Raw genomic sequence first — 22252 nt, 5'->3', positions numbered from 1 at the left:
TCAGAGGAGAGCAACTAGGATGATAAAAGGAATGGAGAACCTTTCATATGCCGAAAGGTTAGACAAACTGGGGCTCTTTACCCTGGAAAAGCGGAGACTGAGAGGAGACATGATACAGACATATAAAATCATGAGAGGCATAGAGAGGGTGGAGAGGGACAGATTCTTCAGACTAGCAGGGACAGCAAAAACAAGAGGTCACTCGGAAAAACTGAGAGGGGACGGATTCAAAACGAATGCAAGGAAGTTTTTCTTCACTCAGAGGGTGGTGGACACCTGGAACGCGCTTCCAAAGGAGGTAATAGGACAGAGTACAATACTGGGTTTTAAAAAGGGACTGGATGACTTCCTGGAAGTGAAGGGGATTGCAGGGTATAGATAGAAGGTTACTCTACAGGACAAAATCGAAAAGTGTATGTAAGTTTTAGGGTAGGAGCACTATCAGGTCCTGGACCTGAGGGGCCGCCACGTGAGCGGACTGCCGGGCACGATGGATCTCCGGTCTGACCCGACAGAGGCAAGTCTTATGTTCTTAAACCAGCTGCAATTACAGTAACTGGTTACTCCTTACCAAAAATAAGGACAGTGGCCCTGATTCTCCAAAAGTGCGTCCCGATTTTAGGCAGCTGTAGGCGTCCTACAGCTGTCTAATCAGCCAATCGGGATGCACGTTTTTTAAAAAAAATGCTCCCCAGGCAGGCCGCCTATATTGAAGGCGAGGCCCGCAAGACACCTAGGCCCTGATTCTGTATAGGACGCCCGGGAGAGGCGTCCTATTCAGAATCGGCCTACACTAAAACCCCGATTCTGTAACCGGCGTCCATGTTACAGACGCTGGTTAGAGAATCGGGTTAGATTAGACACGGCCCGCTATACTTATCGCGGCAAGGGATCTCTCTGCCGCTATAAGTATAGCGGGCCGCGGCCTGTCCGATCGGATGCACCCCCCTCCGACACTACTGACCGCCCCCCCCCCCCGACACTACCAACCGCCCCCCCCCCACGACATTACTGATCTCCCTCCCACCCCGACACTACCGATCGCTGGCAGGAGAGTGTCCAATCCCTCCTGCCCGAAGACGCACCCCCCCCCCCCCCGGCGCTAACAACCCCCAAACTAACCTGACGGTTCTTGCCCTTCTAGCCGATAAGCCCGCCTCGTCAAAATGAGGCGGGCTCGCCCCTTCCCGGCCCATCCCGCCGAAGTCTAAGGCCTGATTGGCCTGCTTGGGGAGCATTTTTTTTTAAAAACGTGCATCCCGATTGGCTGATTAGACAGCTGTAGGACGCCTACAGCTGTCTAAAATCGGGACGCACTTTTGGAGAATCAGGGCCAGTATGTCTGCTCTAGAGCAGTGTTCTTCAACCTTTTGACATCTATGGACCGGCGGAAATAAAAGAATTATTTTGTGGACCAGCAGTTGAAGAACACTGGGCTAACTTGTAGGCCAGACCCCACCCCCATAATAGTACTAATTGTAACACCATTTTTTCCATTCATTTTTATATATATATATATATATATATATATATATATATACACACACACACACACACACAATATAATCTTATTAACAACACAAAGTAGTGCAGGCTAGGCCTTGCACTGGTAGGCAATATGTTGCTGGAAAACCGCTTCCATTAGGAATAAGCATTGTAGGCAAAACCCTGCCATAGTAGCCAATGCAGAATCAGAAGCCATTTGTCGTGAACAACAACTTAGAATTGAAAACCCCCCACAAATAACCATTACTGAGAAGACATGCTGTTGCCATGGTAGAGAATGTATGGTAGGGAAACTTCTGCCATTTAAATAAAAGTATTGCTGGCTAGCCCATGCTACTGTACGCAAGAAAGAGTAGGCAAGACTATGCTAGTCAAAGCACTATAGTGCGGGAAAGATCTGCCTGTGAAGGGCAAGGCAGTACATGCCAGTCTCAACCAATGTAGGCAATTTAGGTCCAGGGACATATTGTTCCTGAAGTACATGCAGTACCAAAGACAGAATGCATTCTAGACCTTGCTACTCAAAGGGCAGAAAAGCAGGCCATACAATGCCATTGAAGGTCATATAGTGAAGCCTAGATATTGTACCCCCCCCAACAATATGGTACAGGATAGAAAAAGTCCATGAAGGCAACATAACATTGGCAAAACATTGTCCCCCCAAAAAACCTGCAGATTCAACTAGACATGCCTAACTACTAGAGCTGGCAAACTGGCCCTCACTAAGAAGGCAGTGAGGCATCAGAAAGTCACAGACCAAAGAGCCATTGAAAGCCAAAATGGCCTTGGCACTGCTGATCATGAAGGGCAGGCTGGACATAAGAACATAAGAATAGCCTTACTGAGTCAGACCAATGATCCATCAAGCCCAGTCTCACAGTGACCAGAACCCAAGGAGTAGCAATCTGGTTGGATTTTTACCACTGTATTTTTTATCATTGTACTTTTTTCTTTGAATTTTCATGTTTTTATGTCAGTATATAATAAATTATCTCCAGAACATCTGTATCTACAGTTTTTTTGTTTTTGTTTTCAGGAGCTGCACTATCTGCTGGAGACAGAGAAATATTCACAGAGCACAGAAATGCCCCCAGCCAGGATAAATATATCTATTACCAACAGACACCTTCAAAGACAGTCTCAACTCTCCTTTCTTGTCACTGCTCTTGTCAGCAAGTGTCGTCTTTAGTAGAGAAGATGGGAAAAGATATGGAGAGCCTGAGGGGAGGAAGGGGAGGGGGATCCAGCACCACCATATATACCTCTGAAGGACCAATTATACTGAAATATCAACAGCTCTTCTCCATAAGAATTTGTCCATCCTATCCCACTAACATCTACCACCAGCTGAAGACAGAAGAATACTGAATTGTCTCAGCTGTACAGAGTTCTATTAAGGCACAACACAATTCTGTAACCTGTTGATAAATGGATGCAACCCCACAAGTTCTGGATTCATCTGGTGCACATTACAAGACAAGCAAGATTTGTGCTGCAGAGTCTTTCAGTGGCCAGGAAAGCAATTTTAATATGCTGGACTGACATTTATGCAGTGAATTTAACACTTTAGCTATTTTTAAAGTAGCTAATGTTTTAAATGTAGTTACTAGATATTTGGGTCTCCAAATCCCAGAGGATGTAGCACTTAATCTTAGTATGGGGAAAGTTTATTCACTGGCTGTTAAAAGATCTGAGAAAAACTGTGTACATTGGAGAATGGAAATATAAATGGACCACATGGTCCAACAATTTGCAGGATGTAAAGACTGTATATACAACTGGGAGTCACTGTATGCATATGGGTTGAAAAGGACCGTTTGTGCTGCATTTATTATTATTGAATTCATTTTATTGCAGATATACAAATACAATTAAAGAAACATTATAATGGAACCACTTTTCTGGCCATGGAAACAGCATGACCAGAAAAATAAAATCTTTTCTAGTAAGGAACTGAAATGCTGTTTTTGTACAGAAAGGCTTGTGTTAATATATACTAACTTTACCCTTGCTTCTTAGCTTTTCAAATCCTCTTCAAGTAGACAAACTGTCTAACCATCTATGATAGTATAAGGATACCTATGTCATTTATAAGCTATCTATAGCTTGATTGCTCAATGGGGAGTACTGTTCATTATCTAAATGCCAAAGAGATAATTTCGTGCAAAAAAGTAAAAACTGGTCTTTCTACCTTGACATCTGGGCGTAAGTGTTGCTCTGCAGAGTCCAATAAATGAAGAGATGGCTGGGAAGCCTGAAAAAGTTTTGTAGGAAGATAAAGTTGCACATCTGCAAGAAACCCAGAAAGATAATAATAAGTAGTAGTTGGGGTTTTTTAAAGCCTGCACTGGTCTTTGCAGGATTTTCAAAGTATATGTGTGCTTTCATTTTGAAAGTTACCCCAGAAAAGTACCCACAACCTTTACACTGGAATTGACAAATCACACTGCATTCTAGTCAAGACAATAAACAAAGCAAAACTCGGCAAATATATGAAATGGAGGTTGATAGAACAAAAGACTGAAGAGGGGAGCAGGTAATGCTGTAGCTGCTTTAGTACTAAAAATAATTATTTGTAAGTTGTTATTGCTCTTATCAGTCAACAGAATCATTCAGAGTATGGTGTATATGAGCTTCCACAAAAACAAAGAATTTAAGGCAGTTTAGGACCGTAAGGTTTACCTAACCTAATTAAATGCTAACCTTTAATTATTTATTGTTCACTATTAAGAACCCTCTGTGCTTATTTCATACTTGTTCAAATTCTGTAACTACTTTGGGCTAGATTCACTAAGCAAACCGATCGTGGATCGGTTTGCAACCCCTTTGCGACCCGATTTTACTCCGGCCTAATTCACTTACCTCTCTGCCGATCCGATTCCAATCCACGCATACAAATGAGGGGAACGACATGCAAAGTAGGCAGGGACGCAATTCACAACATAAATTTTGTGATCCAACTGGGCTGGCCGATCAACCCAAGAAGCGACTGCTGGGGACAAGTCGCAAACGTCCTTTCTGACTCTCCAGCTCCATTGCCGTCCTGCTCTCTGCTGCCCTGAATCTCTCCTGCCTGATGCCCTGTTCTCCCCTGAATTGCTGCCCTGCTCTCTCCCGAATTGCTGCCCTGCTCTCTCCCGAATCGCCGCCCTGCTCTCCTCCAAATCTCTCCTGCCCTTCCCCGCACAGCGAGCTCATGGTTTTAATCCGCGGGTTTAAACCACGAGCTCGCTGGGCTAAAAATTAAAATAAAAAACAAAAAAAAGGTCGCGGCTTAGATGCATGCGCAGACCATTTACAGATCTGTGCCGGCAGATGGGGGCGTTCCTCTGATCGCCCCCATTTGAATATTACTGGTTGAAGAGTCCATCGGACCTGCCCAGATTGGACACAGATTGGGCAGGTTCGTGAATCCAGCCCTTTGGTTTTTACCACTTCCAAAAGGAGGCTATTCCATTTAGTTCTCAAAAAGAAGTGATGTCATTATATTTCTTATAACACGCTTAAAATAAACTTTTTAAAAGGATTTTTGAGACATATAAATAACTTTTATTAACCAATAGTCTCCCCAGCAGAGTTGAATCCCCATGACAAAAGTGAAGAATCTCATCCTAGCATATTAAAACTCCCTTCCTATTCATTTAAGAGAAGAATGTTTTTTTAGACAGATTTAAGAGTAAGTTAAAATACTTTCATTTTTAAAGATGCTTTTGTCCTTTAGCTCTTCAAGGTAGGGTATTACCTTTACATTCGACCTCCAATTTCTTTTACAGAATTAAACATCCCAATTTCTTATTCTCTTTCTATTCAACCCTCCATTTACCTTATCTCCTTTCAACTCATTATTCTCTCCTCTGTTTTTCCCATTTCTCCATACCCATCCTTTTGTTCTCCCCCATTTGTCTTCTTTCCTATCCAATATTGTATTTCTTACCCTCCTTTCCCATTTGGCTTAGTAAGTCTTGTACGTCTAGTATATATGTTTTGCATACTGTACTCCCTGATAGTTGTAAAACTTTTTTTAGCTATGTTCATCACTTAGAAATATGATTAAGCAATTAATCAAATTTTAAATAAAACTTGAAACTATTCAATATTGACTAAACAATTAGTTTTACCCTCCAGGAGTTTCTTCAAAGAACAGAAACTAGCTATAAGAATCAATATCAAATTTAAAAAATATAAAAAAGCTTACTGTTACAAGCTGCAACAGCTCCTACCCCTCATAATAGGACAATATGGAACAGATTCCAAAAAACACCAATGAATGCACATTCAATTTTTAAATCCACATGCGTGCTCAAACCTTAAGGTCATCATGCATGCGTGCACAAGTCTTACAAATATGTGCGCCAAAATCACAACACAAAGAGCCAACACACACTACCACATGCACGCCATATATTGACGCTAAACAATCATCGCCTGCAGATGCATGCTGAAATATCAAAGACATCACATATGTTAGCTCAAGTCTTATAAACATTTGCACCACAATCATGTCATAAAAATTCATCAAGCTCATCAGAATTGAAATATTATACAAAAAAAACCATATTGCCATGCTGGGACAGACCAAAGGTCCATCAAGCTCAGTATCCTGTTTCCAACAGTGGCCAAACTAGGTCACAATTACCTAGCTAGATCCCAAGTAGTAAAACAGATTTTATGCTGCTTGTCCTAGGAATAAGCAGTGGATTTCCCCAAATCATCTCTATAATGGCCGATGGGCGTCTCTTTTAGGAAATTATCCAAGCATTTTTTTAAACATGCTAAACTAACTGATTTCACCACATTCTCTGGCAACAAACGCCAGAGTTTAATTACACGTTGTATGAAGAAATATTTTCTCTGGTTTGTTTTAAATCTACTACCTAGTAGCTTCATCGCATGCTCCCTAATCCTAGTATTTTTGGAAAAAGTAAACAAGCGATTCACATCTACCCTTTCTACTCCACTCAGCATTTTATAGTCCTCAATCATATCACCCCTGAGCTGTCTCTTCTTCAAGCTGAAGAACCCTAATCACTTTAGCCTTTTTTCATAGGGAAGTCATTCCATTCCTTTTACCATTTTCATCATCGCTCTCTGTACCTTTTCTAATTCCACTATATCTTTATTTAGATACAGCGACCAGAATTGCACACAGTATTCACCTTTATTTTCCATTCCTTTACTGATAATTCCTAAATTCTATTTGCTTACTTAGCCACCACACATTGAGCTAACAGTTTCAATGTATCCTCAGTGACGACACCTAGATCCTTTTCCTGGACAGTGACTCCTAATGTGGAACCCAGCATCATGTAGCTATAGTTTGGGTTCCTCTTTCCCACATGCATCACTTTGCACTTGCTCACAATAAACATCATCTGCCATTTTGATGCCCACAAGGACCTCTTGCAATTTTTCACAATTCTCTTACGATTTAATAACTTTGAACAACTTTGTGTCATTAGCAAATTATCTCACTAGATATTCCCATCTCACAATAAACAGTGGGCAAAGGCATTCAATTACATAAATAATCTCTTCAAAATCACATTCTGTAACTTCACATAATTTATGAGTCAATGATAACCTAGGATGCTAAAACTCAGATAATTATAATACATGTGAACCATCTCCACATTGTGTAAGCATCCTTCAAAATTCTGAGGGGATCCCCTCTTATCGGCAAGATTAGTGTGCACTAAATAATCCCTCAAATTTCTTCTGCATTGAAAAGCAAAATTAGGCAAATCCTGAAGAACCCATATCATATTCTGTTTACGGATAATCTAATTAAGCAATGTGTCAGGAGAATAAGGTAACATACACACATATCTAGATTAAGCTTTCTCAGAACTAGAAGATAATAACTAGCCCCAATCTGCAAACTTTGCCATCTGATAGGCTTTTAAAAATCAAAGATCAGGGATATCCTTTCTCCAAAAACAGATTTCTCCAACAGTCAAGCCTGAATCAAAAAATCATAAAAGAACAAATACACTTCAAACATAAAAATTGCAATTCTGGGATATTATCCTATAAAGATTAAGGATGAAAACTCTGATATTCAATAAACTATTCCTGTCTGTAGGTTTCCTAAATAATATGGTGTACTGCCTTAATTCCCAAAGTCAAATTGCCTTCTTTTTTTTTTTTGTAATTCTTTATTCATTTTTATAACTTACATCAAGTGCATCAAACATCTACCCATCCTTTAAAATGACACCTCATTTGTTAGGCAGGAAAGTACATTTGGTAACCTGCGCTATCAACAAATCTACTTTAGGCTGAACAAATAGCTACTGAAATTCAGGAGCCATTAGATATAGCATGGACTTCATCCTAGACACCTATAAGGAGCCCTTTGGGATCTCCCAATGCTCCATAACAAGCATAGTAATGTCAGGATGCACAGGAAAAAAAAAATAGTCCAAGTCTTAGAGCCACTCATAACAGAGCACTGTGTAGCCGAGGTTTGCGGGGCTTATATTTTTAACTCCTGCAGTAAATCTGTAATAAACTGCAGCAATGCTGTTGGTTTGAAAAAGCTGTATACAGTTGGGTCCTCCCTTTTATCAAGGGTCGCCACCACCTCCTCTTGACTAATGGCCTTTGCATGAGACCTCCAAGAGCAAAGATTCACTCTGGGGCAGTAAAAGCATGGATTCTGACCCCTAGTCTTCCCAGTCCTTTTCTGACTGGTTCTTGATCGGAAACCCTCTCTGGGAAATGTGTGCTTTGGGAGGGCAGACCCCCTTTCATAGCCACAGGCATACCTTCAAAGGGCGCAGGAAGACCCTGACAATTTACATAAGCTATCCACATGAGATTCCCTCTCCGAACCTCAAGCTCCCTCCAACTCTTCCGCAAACACCTAAAAACCTGGCTATTCTCAAAACTGTAACACTTCCCCCCTCTTAGGCCTCTCACCTTCCCCCTTTACACCTAACTCTTTAATCTCTCCACTGTAGTTCCTCTCTCATCTTTCTTCCTGTAAACCGTGCCGAGCTCCGCATTCGTGGAGATGGTGCGGTATATAAACCCAAGGTTTAGTTTAGTTTAGTTTAGAGATTCACAAAATCAGGTGTAAAGCCCTGAGCAGGAAGCCCAGAGGACCCCTTCAAGGACTCACCTTCTCATCTCTTGGGTTCTGCGACATCCACCTGACATCTGAATTTCGCCAAATTATTCTCCAAGGGCTCCAGGAGGAATTATTTCCCCTGACAAATGAGCCCCTTGCAATTCCCTAAAGATACCAGAAGGGGCTAAATCCAAGGCCCCTGCCTCCCCATGTGCGCTGCAGCACATGGACGCTCCTCAGCTGACCATCCAGCACAAATCTGGCATGATATAGGGATAGAAAGGTCTGAGGAATCCATTATAATTGATATTGGGCAAAATCGAAGGGTTTTGAGGCAGATAGAGGCTTTTTAAACAAAATCGGGAAATCTAAGATGGCCACAGCAGCAGTGTTCTGGCAACCAAAAACAGCTCGAGAAAGCTACAGTAAAGTCAAAAAATTCAGGGAAGGGGTTTTGGGAGGTGGGGATCCCTATATCTAGCCCCCATAACTACCAAAACTGCCAACCTGAATCCCCCCCTGATTTTTGCATAGGCTATAATGGCCTTTACTCACTGTGCTGTGCTGCACTGGTGCTATAGCCTGCTTCAGCTCACACCGCAGCTGACAGTGGAGAAGACCACTGCCTCAAACAAGCATATCCTCGGTCCAAGATGCTGCAATCTTCAAGCTACCAGTCGGACTGAAACCGGACTGAGATCTCAGACCCCCATGGACCTGTGGCACAGAAACAGGGAGAGGAAGAAGCAGCCGGCACCCATCAAAATCCTCCTGGACCACTGCAGGGCCAAACAGCCTGAGCTCAAGTGCCTGATAAATTAGGAGTGAGCCTTAAGTGTTGGTGTAGGTTCCTTGAAAGGGTTGTCCTGTTAGCTGCAGACTGCTACTCAGAAGGTCTGCGTCTTCTCCTAGGCAGAGTTGCCCTAGGGCTACTGGGGACCTCTTGAGCACTGAAAGCCTCAAAATTTGGATTAAATCCCAAAAATAACAAAATGTCTCAGAGCAGATCAGAAAGACACCTTCCAACTCATGCACAGAAGAAAAAAATTGAACAGAGGAAGAACAGCCCATCGAAGAAGAAAAAGTGTGCGATTCCTTCTGCATAGCACACAGTTAGGGGAAGTTAACCCAATTGTAATGACTCGTATGCCATGTGCATCAGAACAGTTATACAGGAACTGACCTACAAATGAACAGCAAGATTTTCCAGCATATTCACAAATGTAGCTCACAACATTAGCAATTAACTAGCCATGAGAATCCACTCCTTGGAAAGAATAAAAAGGAGAAACACTTAATATGAGCTGCCTAAATGCAAGGAGAGAAGACCTAATAACTAGTGCTGCCCGATTCACATTCAAATTGATTCACGAGTCAAACTGACTTCGGGTGAATCGATTCGAATCGATTTAAAAACAAACAAAAAAAAAATCGGCCTCCCCCCTCGCCCCCTAAAGCAGGATCGGCAGCACTGCCTCTTGCTGGCCGGCCGCTGACACTCCTGTTTTAGAGGGCGAGGGGGGAGGGTCAGTTGGTAAGTGCTGTGGTGTCTGGCTTCCCCCCTGGCCTCCCACACAACCATTTACCTAATGCCAGCAATAGAGAAGCCTGCAGAAAGGATCGCTGTGGGAGGGGCGGGACTGCGGCAGCAATCCTTTCTGCAGACTGCTCTGCTGCTGGCATTAGGTAAATGGATATGCAGGCCTTCCGGGGGGAGGGGGCAGAAAGGACTTCAGAGGGGTAGTGCAGGCCTTCAGGGGCGGACAGGCCTTCAGGGGGGGTAGTGCAGTCCTTCAGGGGCAACAGGCCTTCGGGGGAGGGGGGCCCTGGTGTAGAAGTACACGGAGGGAGAGAGGGAGGGAAGGGGGATTCAAAGAGACGTGCATATGCCGGACTTTGGGGGGAAGAAAAATGGGCCTAAAAACAGAGGAGAGGGAGAGAGATGGTAGGAAATGGGATTTAGGGAGGGAAGGAACAGAAAGGGAGAGAAGTTGGACACAAGGGATGGTGTGGAGGGGGGATAGAGATACTGGATAGGAGGGTAGGTGGGAAAAGAAAGGGAGAGATGGTGGACCCTGGGGTGGTGGGGAAGAAAGGAGAGATGAAGGATGAAAGGGTAGTTGAGAAAAGGTGGATCTGGGAATGGAGACGAAAAAAAGGAAAGATGCCAGACCTCCGGGGGAGGGAAGGGAAACGGAAGGGGAGGGCAGAGATAGAAGATGGATGGTTAGCATGGAGAAAGAAGAAAACGACAAATGGGCAGGAGACCCTGGCAAACAACTTATCAGAAGACAACCAGAGCCTGGGACCAAAATGATTTCAATAAAGACCAGACAATAAAAGGTAGAAAAAATAATTTTCTTTTCTATTTTGTGATTACAATATGTCAGATTTGAAATGTGTATCCTGCCAGAGGTGGTGTTAGACCGCGAATGTGAGCTAGGATTTTTCAGAGAGGAAAGGTCTTGTTTGTTTGTTTTGTTTGCACCACAGTGCCAGTGTGGATAGGAGAGGGCAAAGGGGGTGAAGAAGCTATAAAATAAACCCACCAGGATGTTTGAAAAAAACACCCACTTGGGCAGGAAAATCGAATCGAATTGAAAAATCGATTCAATAGGCTGAATTGAATTTTTTTTATCTGAATCGGGCAGCACTACTAATAACTGTCCAGGTTTGCCTATTGTGAGTCATACAGCTAGGATAGTCAGACAACATAATTAGAAAGAAAACCACACACTCCAGCTGAAACAGGAAAAGAATTCTAGAAGGGAAAAAACTGACAAAAATTTAAAGTAGCACAGAAACAGAGTAGCTAAAAGCAGTCACAAAGAAATAACAGCTGCTTAGTAAGGCGGAAAAACAAGGCTTTCTGTGTGTGTGTTTAAAAAGAAACAAAAACACAGGCAACACTATTGCACTGAAATAAATTAGAACAGGTTCACCAAATATAGTCTGACTTCCAAAGATGTCAGTGGTCTGGGGGAGGGGGGAAGAGGTGGTAGGGATCTCAGAGACCTCTGAAATATATCACACTCTCCAGGGGGAGAGTGTGGTGTAGTGGTTAGAGCTACAGCCTCAGCACACTGCTCCTTGTGACCCTGGGCAAGTCATTTAATAAACCCATTGCCCCACCGGGACAGATGGGGAAAAATACATGAGTACCTGAATAAATTCATGTAAACTGTTCTGAGCTCCCTGGGAGGATGGTAAAGAAAATTGAATGAATGAATGAATAAATAAATAGTACAGCTGCCCTTTTTTTAACAGGAGCTTATGCCAAACAAGGTACCCCCAACTCAACTGAAATCCAGGCATTAAACTGGGTCAGGAAAACAAGCCCAGGAGAGCACCTCAATCAATTGAAACACAGCTGAGAAGCTAATTCATGAGACAAGCCAAACAGGCACCTCCAACTCAACTGAGACACATAAAACTGGCTCAAGGACACAAAACTCCAAAAAGGTAATTAAAACTCAACTGAAACTAGTTTGAAACCAGATCAGGAGCAGAGCTGTTAAAACCATTATCCACCTATTTGGGAGACAAAGAAATACTGAATATTCTATGCTGCATGATACCGTTAAGGGTCGAATCACTTGAGAACTATTTTTATTCTGTCTCCATGCACTGGTAGACAGACACAGTCCATTGGTCCATAGTCATACTTACCTGAAGAGTGGGAACTTAAATATATGGTGACTCAAAAATACATTAAAAATAAAATAAAATATATGGAGACTGACAGACACACACTGCTTTCACTCTGTGCTCTCTCTTTATCCCATTTGGTGATCAAAGCCAAGCCTGTATGAAAAATGCCTTCAGATGAAAATGGCATAGACATGGCATCAGCAAAATGGCTCCTTTCAGCTTCACACCTTGCACAAGCTCCTGCCCTCCTAGTTTAGAGCACTGCTGAAGCAGCACTCAAAGGCCAGGAAAGTACTATTCTTATGGAAATCTGAAACAATCCTTGAAATACAGTAGGAGGGCCAAATTTTGCACCCTCTGGTACAGAACAGAGAATTGATCCTTCTATCTAAACAAAAATGGGAATACATTAGTGGTCTTCTATAAAGAGTATCTATAGAAAATCATGAACCAGGAACCAGAGAGGCTTTTCAAGGAAAGATAAACAGCTGAAAAAATAATCACTTACTCTGAACATTCAGATCTTTCGCTTTAGATACTAGAGACATGATATCACGAGTGCTGTGCACAGCGGCACGGAATCGATTCAGGCCTCCTTTTTGTGCAGTAGGAAAGAAATGAGGCTTTGGAGTTGTGCGCTCCAAAAGCTGGTCTAAATATTGAGCAACTTCATCACAGATGTCAGCTAGAGGAAACAAAAATAAAACAGAGTAGGAATTTATTAGATCATTTTAACCATTAAAAAAAGATAACTAACAAATGCCATCAGAAAGAATATCTAATGCATCAGAAGAGATATGTTAAAACAGAGTTATTTTACAACACACAGTTTAGAAAGTACTTTATGAATTCATGTGCAAATGTAACAAACTGTAGTAAATCAGCCAGATGACAGCATGCAAGACACACAGCATGCAAGAACAAGGAACAGGTTGCCCCTGAGATTGAGAGAAGAATCAATGGGGCAGTAAGGTCTGAAGTACAGTTTTCATTTATTCACAAGGCATTTCAAAACAATTTCAAAAAGCCTTCCACATAAAGTGGAACCTTTTATTTTGTCTCAGCTGTTTCCTCCTGCTTTTTTGGACTTCCAGTTGCATCAGAACTAGCTTCTATTTGTGCTTTTGTGACATGAACTTTCAAAAGCTAACTTCCTAGGAGTTTATCCTTTACTGTACTGTATGATTTGCTTGTAAATATTAGTACTTTTAGTTTTTGGTCCTGCATTTGCATGGGGTTATCTGTTTTCTGGCAGGAATGAATGTTAAAAAGCACACAGTGTGCTTTATGTATTTTAATTTTGTGGTTAATCATTATGTGTTGTTAATACAATTAAATTGTGTGAAAAATGAATGGAAAAAAATGGTGTTACAATTAGTACTATTATGGGGCGCGGTCTGGGGCAGAGATTGAGTGGAGATGGGCATGACTTAGCCCAGTGTTTTTCAACTGCTGGTCCGCGGATCGCTGCCAGTCCACAAAATAATTATTTTATTTCCGCCAGTCCATAGGTGGCAAAAGGTTGAAGAACACTGGTCTTAGGAACCAAGACACCACTCCTCTATCTGTCTCCAGGTGGGTCCGCCCACATGCAGATACGCCCACATACATTTATTTGTAATTAGAAATAAATATTCCACAATATATAATTACATATTGTTTTTGTGATTAATCACTATGCTTTAATTATGTTAAATTTGTAACAATGAAAATATATCCTGCATATCAGATATTTACATTACAATTCATAACAGTAGCAAAATTACAGTTATGAAGTAGCAACGAAAATAATTTTATGGTTGAGGGTCACCACAATATGAGGAACTGTATTAAAGGGTCGCCGCATTAGGTAGGTTGAGAACCAATGCGTTAGCGGTTAGCGCACCCATTAATTTAGCGTGTGCTAAATGCACGCTAAAACACTTAGCGCACCTTAGTAAAAGAGAGCCTAAGTTAATGAATTTCACACAAGTTAATGAATTTCACAACAATTACTTACTTGCATTTGGATCCTAATTAAACAAAAAAACTCCAAGTTACACCACAGGAAGGTACATACCCAAGAGAAAATAACTTTAGCATGCTCATATTTATGCAAGAAGTTTATAAACTAGGGCTGTGTTGTAATGACTGCTTACAAGCATAACAAGCTGCGCAGATTAATAATCACATGATAGAAGCAAAACATATCCTTTGCATGCTTGATCAAACTGTTTTTCTTGGAGCAACATAACATGGGCTTAGGGCTGCAGGATTTCTGCCAACTATGATGTCTTAAGATCCACTGTAAGCAGAACTTGGCAATAGAGGCATCCATTTACAGGGTACGATAATGGCTTAAAGTAAAGCTAAAGATAATCAGACAGGTAGAATCAAATACACATGAATACAATGATGCCACCGCAAATTAAAATTCAATATATTACCAACATGCCAATTAAAAATTAACATGACATACAAGTAAACTTTGCCAAATTACAATGAAAAGCAGAGACAAACTTCACATGGACAGAAATGGTACCAACCACAGTACCTGCAGTGATGGTGAGGATTCAACCACAAGCTAGTTAAACTGTGAGTACAGGTTCTGTTATTAATGAATAGTGTAAGTAAAGCCCCAAGAAAATATGGCAAATAATTATTTAATTAATTAATTAAGAAAACATTATATGCAGAAGAAAATAAATCAGTGATACATTTTACTGCTAGCAATGTTTTTAAAACTATGAGAACACCAAGGAGAATGTCTAAGGTACAGGAAATTCAACCTAATCCTGAGGCAATTACAGAAAGATAAACCATTACTTCAAGGAGAATGGAGTCACAGTTTTTGAAGTAACAAAATCTACCAGAATGAGATAAATACTTGTGGGCTTCAAGCCATTAACACACATTAAAACACTTTTTGAAACTTGAAGCCACACAGCAGGGGAATTTCAGGATATTTGGGAGCCATTAACAAAATATTGTAATGATTGAATATTATTTTTCCCCTTAAATATGCATGTCCAAGGTGGGAGGAGTGGGGAAGGGCATTTTGGTCTGATTATTAAGGTAAGGTATAGGGGAATGGGGATTATTATATGTTTTCTTGAATTTAAAGACTGTTATTGATTAGGAGGGGGGGGGATAAATTCTGATATGCATTTTAACAGAATAATAAGTGTTGTATCTGAGTTTAAAATGTTATATATGCTGTTACACTTATTGTAAGTTTTTAAAAATGAATAAAGAATTTAAAAAGAAACTTGAAGTTCTATGCTTTCTCAATGAAATTTTTAGAATGAGGATTAAAAAGCTAGGCCTGTAGGCTGGCTTTGCCATACACATGCCAGTGATGGAGATAGTGAGGAGGTAGTGAGTTATAGTGGAAGGGTGCAGGAGCCACGATGCAATGGTGATGCTGGAACTGGGCTGACAATTGCAGGGCTTCAGAGGGGCACAGCCTCCAGCCATTGAAATGAGTGGATGAAATTTGAGAGAGCACATAGAATAGGGGGAAATAAAGGCTCCCCACTGCTAATAGTTGAGAATCATGGCTCACAGTGCCACAGCCAGCCCTTGTTCCAACAGAACTGGAAGGAGAAATTAGGTCCTTACCTGCTAGTTTTCTTTCTTATAGTCTCTCCAGACCGGCGCAGAAACAGATGGGTTTAGGCTCCTCTGCCTGCAAGTGGAGACTGAGACACTAACTTTTAGCATCAGTACAAGTGGGCTATGAAGTCCCTTTTACAATCAGTCTTTATGAATATTACATTATATTAGTGATTTCAATTCCGCCATTATCTTGCGGTTCAAGGCGGATTACAAAAAGCTATCTGGTCATTTTCAGGGGGGATAGGGAGAATATCTTGTCTTTTCCAGGGAAGATAAAGAGTAGAGCAGGTTGTTTTTGGGGGGGTCGGGGAGTTAATGGGAGGAATGACGGAACTTGTGGTGTTAAGTCTTTTTCAGAAATCAACTAGGCTGAACCAGAACATACAACTCCACACACAAATGGAGAAGACATAAGAATATCCCAATCGGACCAGGAAACACTATTGGATACTGATTAGAACAAGAACCTTCCCCAAAATGTCCCACAGTTCGCTAGCTAAACCAGCTGAACCAAAAGCCGCTGCTTTTGTAACTCAACCAACACCCGCAGAAAATGCACATAACAGGTGTCATCCAGGGATAGCAGGCAGATATTCTCAACATATGGGTGATGTCAACCACGGAGCCCCGATGCGGACAGCTTCACAAGCAGACTTGCTTGAAAAACTTTTAGAAAGTTCGCGACTGCCACACCGTGCATGCACGAGTGCCTTCCCGCCCGACGTAGGGCATGCGTCTCCTCAGTTCAGGTAGCTAGCTAAGAAGCCAACCAGGGGAGGTGGGTGGGTTGTGAGAATATCTGCCTGCTGTCCCTGGATAACACCTGTTATGGTAAGTAACTGTGCTTTATCCCAGGACGGACAAGTAGGCAGCATATTCTCAACATATGGGTGACCTCCAAGCTAATTAAAATGGGTTGATGGGAGTGTTGTCAATTCAGGAAAATAAATTTTGTAAAACTGCCTGACCAAAGTGGACATCCCGTCTGGAAAAATAATTCAGACAATAATGAGAGGTAAATGTATGAACCAAGGACCAAGTGCAGCCTTGCAGATTTCCTCAATAAGAGTAGATCTAAGGAATGCTACAGAAGCCGCCATGGCTCTAACTTTGTGGGCTGTTGCTCGACCTTCGAGGTGCAGTCCAGCCTGAGCATAGAAGAACAAGATGCAAGCAGCCAACCAACTGGAGATTGTTCTCTTGGAAACAGAATGTCCCAACTTATTCAGATCAAAGGAGACAAAAAGTTGGGGAGAAGATCGGTGTGGTTTAGTCCTTTGCAAGTAGAAAGCCAAAGCATGCTTGCAGCCCAGAGTATGAAGAGCTGTTTCTCCAGGATGAGAATGAGGCTTTGGAAGTACAATGGATTGATTGAGATGAAATTCTGTAACAACTTTTGGTAATCGAAAACTGTGAAAGATGGATCTGCTACTAAAGTTTGTAGTTCACTGACTGCAGATGTCAGAGTGATGAGAAAGATTACTTTCCAAGTGAGATATTTGAGATGAGCCGTAGACATCTGTTCAAAAGGAGACTTCATCAATTTAGCAAGGACGATATTGAGATCCCATAACACTGGAGGTGGTCTGAGAGGTGGTTTGATATTGAAAAGTCCTTTCATAAACTTGAAAACCACAGGATGAGCAGATAAAGGTTTCCCTTCGAATGAGTGATGAAAAGCAGCAATTGCACTAAGATGGATTGTAATGGAAGTTGATTTGAGGCCAGATTGAGATAAATGAAGGAGGTAATTCAGAACTGAAGACAAGGAAGTAGATTGAGGCTCCTTGTGATCAAGATTGCATCAAGTAGAAAACCTAGTCCAATTCTGGTTGTAACACTTCCTGGTGGTAGGTTTTCTGGAAGCATCTAAAATGGCCTGTACAGGCTGAGAAAACTGAAGATGTGGAGTCATGTCGAGAGGTACCAAGCTGTCAGATGTAGCAATTGCAGATTGGGATGAAGAAGAGAACCATGACTCTGTGTAAGAAGAGATAGAAAAACTGGTAGAAGTAGTGGCTCCCTGCTGCTGAACTGAAGAAGAAGGGTTGCCTGGGCAACCGAGGAGCTATCAGAATCATGGTGGCATGTTCGTGTTTGAGTTTGACTAGTGTCTTGAGGATTAGAGGGAATGGAGGAAATGCATACAGGAATTTGCTTGTCCATTCCAGGAGAAAAGCATCTGCCTCCAGGTGGTGAGAAGAGTAGATCCTGGAGCAAAACTGAGGCAGTTTGTTGTTGTGGGAAGACGCAAACAGATCTATCTGAGGAGTCTCCCACTGAGAAAAAATGTGTAGGAGAGATGGAGAATTGAGTGCCCATTCGTGAGGTTATAGAAGACGACTCAATTTGTCCTCTAATACAGTTTATTCTCCCTGAATGTAGACAGCTTTGAGAAACGTGTTGTGATGAATTGCCCAAGTCCAAATCTGCTGAGCTTCCTGGCAAAGGGGAAGAGACCCTATACCCCCTTGCTTGTTGACGTAGTACATGGTGACTTGATTGTCTGTACGGATGAGCACGAAATGATCATGAAGAAGATGCTGAAAAGCTTTGAGAGCATTAAAGATCGAAGTGGTATTGACGTTCCGCAGTGATCCAATGACCTTGAGTACGGAGACCGTCGAGATGAGCCCCCCCAAGCATAGGTTGAGGAATCTGTTGTTAGGACCTTCTGATGAGGGGGCAGTTGAAACAGCAAACCTCTGGAAAGATTGGAAGAAAGCATCCACCAGCGAAGAGAGTGCCGAAGAGAAGGAGTCACTGCAAGAACGGGTTGAAAGCCTGTTGCCATTGAGAAGCCAGGGTCCACTGAGGAATTCTGAGGTGAAGTCTGGCAAAAGGAGTCACGTGAACTGTAGAGGCCATGTGACCTAGGAGAACCATCATGTGCCTTGCTGAGAGTGAAGTGAGGGTAGATATTTGTTGACAAAGATGTATGAGGTCATCCTGACATTGTTGGGGAAGGAATGCTCTGAGTTGTACAGTGTCCAGGACAGCTCCAATAAACTGAAGAGTCTGAGAAGGTTGTAGCTGAGATTTGGGAAAGTTGATTTCAAATCCCAAACTTTGTAGGAACCAAATAGTCCGTTGGGTTGCTACAGTAACCCCCTGAGACGTTGTATCTTTGATAAGCCAATCGTCTAGGTATGGGAATACCTGAAGACCATGGCTGCGCAAAGCTGCAGCTACCACTACTAGGCACTTGGTGAAAACCCTGGGGGATGATGCAAGGCTGAAAGGTAGCACTCTATATTGATAATGATAATTTCCCACCTGATATCTTCGGGAAGCTGGATGAATGGATGTAAGCCTCCTTGAGATCCAAAGATCATAACCAATCTTTGTGATCCAGAAGGGGATATAAGGATGCTAGAGATAGCATCTGAAACTTTTCTTTAATGAGAAATTTGTTGAGAACTCTGAGATACAATATAGGTCGGACCTCCCCCCCCCCCCCCCCGTCTTCTTCGGAACCAGGAAGTAACGGGAGTAAAATCCCATGCTCTGCTGTTCCAGAGAAACTGGCTCGATGGTGTTGAGAGCTAGCAGAGCTTGTATTTCCCATAGAAGGGGGGTCTGCGAGGAATTGGAAGGACACTCTCTTGGAGGGTAATCTGGTGGAATTTGATGTAATTGAAGAGAGTAACCCTCTCTGAGGATGGAGAGCACCCAGGAGTCCAAAGTGATGAGCTCCCATCATTGATAAAAGTGATGGAGACGATCTCCAATAGGAAGAGGGGAAGACAGGGGCAGAAAGACTGATGTTTTGCTCTGTGTGAGATTGTCAAAAAAGGCTGCGTTGGCTTGGTCGCAGCCAGAGCCTGGGGTTTGCATTGATGCTGCTGTTGCGGCTGTTTCCTAGGTGGTGATCTGGAATAGGCTGGTGTTGACTTTTGCTGATAATGTCGTTGATAAGATGAGGTTGGCTTATAACCCTTCGCCGCCGAGGGTCTAGGTTTTGACCTGATGAGAGAGGCAAAAGACTTTTCGTGCTCAGTCAAGCGTTTTGTGGCTGCCTCGATGGACTCGTCAAACAGCTCGTTCTCTTGACAGGGTATGTTGGCGAGACAATCCTGGAGATTGGGATTCATGTACACGATCCTTAGCCAAGCTAGACGTCTCATAGCCACGGAAAATGCAGTGACCCGTGATGACATCTCGAATGCATTGTATGCTGCTTGGACTATGTGGATTCAAAGCTGGGACAGAGTATGGTACAAATGCTGAAATTCAGTCAAACGATGTTCTGGTAAGTCTGTGAAAAAAGAAGGCAAGGTCTTAATCCAATGTTTTAGATAAGATGTAAAAACAAAGTTGTAATTCAAAATTCTATTTGTCATCATGGAATTTTGATATAGATGAAGGCCAAATTTGTCCGTGGTCCTTCCCTCTCGATCTGGGGGAACTGCTGCATAGACCTTAGCCGGGTTAGACTTTCTTTAAAGAAGACTCCACAACCAGAGATTGGTGAGATAGTTGTGGTTTCTCAAACCCTTTACAGTTTACCATGCAATATCGAGATTCCATTTTCGCAGGCACCGCAAATATGGATATGGAATATGGGGTTTCAAGATTCCTTTTAAAAGTCTGATGAAGGATGCCATTCATGGGTAGCCGCAGAGAGTCCTTGGGAGGGTGTGGCATCTCCAACTCCTCTAAATATTCAGGCGTATGTTTAGAATCAGACTGCAAATCAATATGAAGATCTTTACCCATCTGATAAATAAATTTGTAAAAAGACACTGGCCCAGAAGATGTGTGTTCTTTTTGAGGAGAAGAAGAGCGAGATTGAGGTGCTACAGAAAATGAAGGTGAAGTCTCTAAGGAGTACTGGTAGTGAAGATCAGGATCCAAAGTCAGGGACACAGAAGAGCCGCCACTACGTGAAGGAGGCAGAGTAAGCAAGTGTTTGCGCTTGGAATGAGGAAGTTGAGATACCGAATGCTCCAGGTCATGCCTTGGAGAAATAGGTTTTGATGGATGGGGATCAGATATTTGAAGTTGATGAGGGTCCACTGGATAATGCTTTGAGAGAGGTGAATGGAGCCTCAAGTTGCTGGTGAGCAAGGCGTACAAGCTTGCCGGTCTCGAGAGGAAGACTTCTGTTGAGAAGAATGCCTGGACAGGCTATGCTGCCTGGAAGAAGCAGTATGAGAATCTTTGAACAGCCTCGAAGAACGAGGAATAGAAGGATCTGTGACATGCCTCGAGTGCAAGAGGCGTCTCAATGGCAAGAGATGCTTCAATGAGGACCGAGAATGAGATCGAGACCTTCTGAAGCTGATGAGATTGGATTGGCAGGACCTACCCTTGGTGAATCCATGCTGACTGGGATCCCGAAGATTCCCTTCATTCAAGATCATGTCCAATTTGCTTTTAATTAGTGTTTCCATGCAAAAGAAAAACTAAAAAAAATATCAAGAAAAAACAAAAGCCAGGGCAATTAAGAAGACAACGAATTTGCGCAGAGCCAGAAACAAGGAAAGACCAGAACTGAGGAGACGCGTTGGGCGGGAAGGCACTCGCGCATGCACGATGCAGCAGTCGCAAATTTTCTAAAAGTTCTTCAAGCAAGTCTGCTTGTGAAGCTGTCCGCATCAGGGCTCCGTGGTTGACGTTACCCTTATGTTGAGAATATGCTACCTGCTTGTCCTGGGATAAAATCATACTCTTCATGAAAAACAGAGAATAAAACGACAGGGTGGGATTCTGGAGGGACTAAAAAAAAGAAAATTAGTAGGTAAGGACCTAATTTCTCCTTCTTTATCATCCCTCCAAACCAGCACAGAAACGGATGTGACGTACCAAAGCAGTACCCATCATGGGTGGGACCCCTGAAGGGCCACCAGTAGAACACGCTCACCGAATACCACGTCCCAACGTGTCTGAATGTCTACACAGTAGTGGCGAACAAAAGAAGACCAAACCGCAGCTTTACAGATATCCACCAGAGGCACAAGAGAAGACTCAGCCCAAGAAGCTGCCTGACCCCGAGTGGAATGAGCCTTAAGAAATTCCAGAACAGGCTTCTTTTGAAGAAAGTATGCTGAAGCGATAGCCTCCTTAATCCAGAGCACAATGGTAGTCTTGGAAGCACCATCCCCTTTACGAGGACCCACCAAGAGAACAAAAAGACGATCTTACATACAGAAGTCTTGGTCCACTAAACATAAGAGTGAAGGATTCTATGAACATCCAATTTGCGCAGTTGGCTCTGCTCCAAAGAGCCCTCCCAACAACCTAAAACTGGGAGGACCACGACAGGTTGACATGAAAAGATGAAACTACCTTGGAAAGAAAGGAGGGGACCAACTGCAGCATGACCCATTCCTGAGAGAACTCCAGGAAGGGCGCCCTACAAGAGAAGGCCGGCAGTTCAGAAACGCGTCTCACAGAAGTAATGACCACCTGGAAGACTGCCTT

At 42.6% G+C, this 22252-nt stretch overlaps 1 protein-coding gene across 4 annotated transcripts in view; it reads right to left on the bottom strand.

Moving 5' to 3' along the window:
• The window catches only part of PHKA1 (phosphorylase kinase regulatory subunit alpha 1), a 252951-nt gene that overhangs the window by 82384 nt on the left and 148315 nt on the right, over positions 1-22252 (bottom strand). For all 4 annotated transcript variants that reach the window (XM_033946131.1, XM_033946129.1, XM_033946130.1 and 1 more), the window contains exons 19-20: positions 12738-12914; positions 3698-3795 (exon numbers count right to left, since the gene is read on the bottom strand). In XM_033946131.1, the coding sequence (XP_033802022.1) occupies positions 3698-3795; positions 12738-12914 (275 nt within the window). The remainder of the gene's footprint in view (positions 1-3697; positions 3796-12737; positions 12915-22252) is intronic.

This window comes from Geotrypetes seraphini, chromosome 5 (genome assembly GCF_902459505.1).
Source record: "Geotrypetes seraphini chromosome 5, aGeoSer1.1, whole genome shotgun sequence".
Lineage (NCBI taxonomy): Eukaryota > Metazoa > Chordata > Amphibia > Gymnophiona > Dermophiidae > Geotrypetes > Geotrypetes seraphini.
Note: the sequence above shows the minus strand (reverse complement) of the source record. Positions and strands in the feature narration are given on the sequence as shown.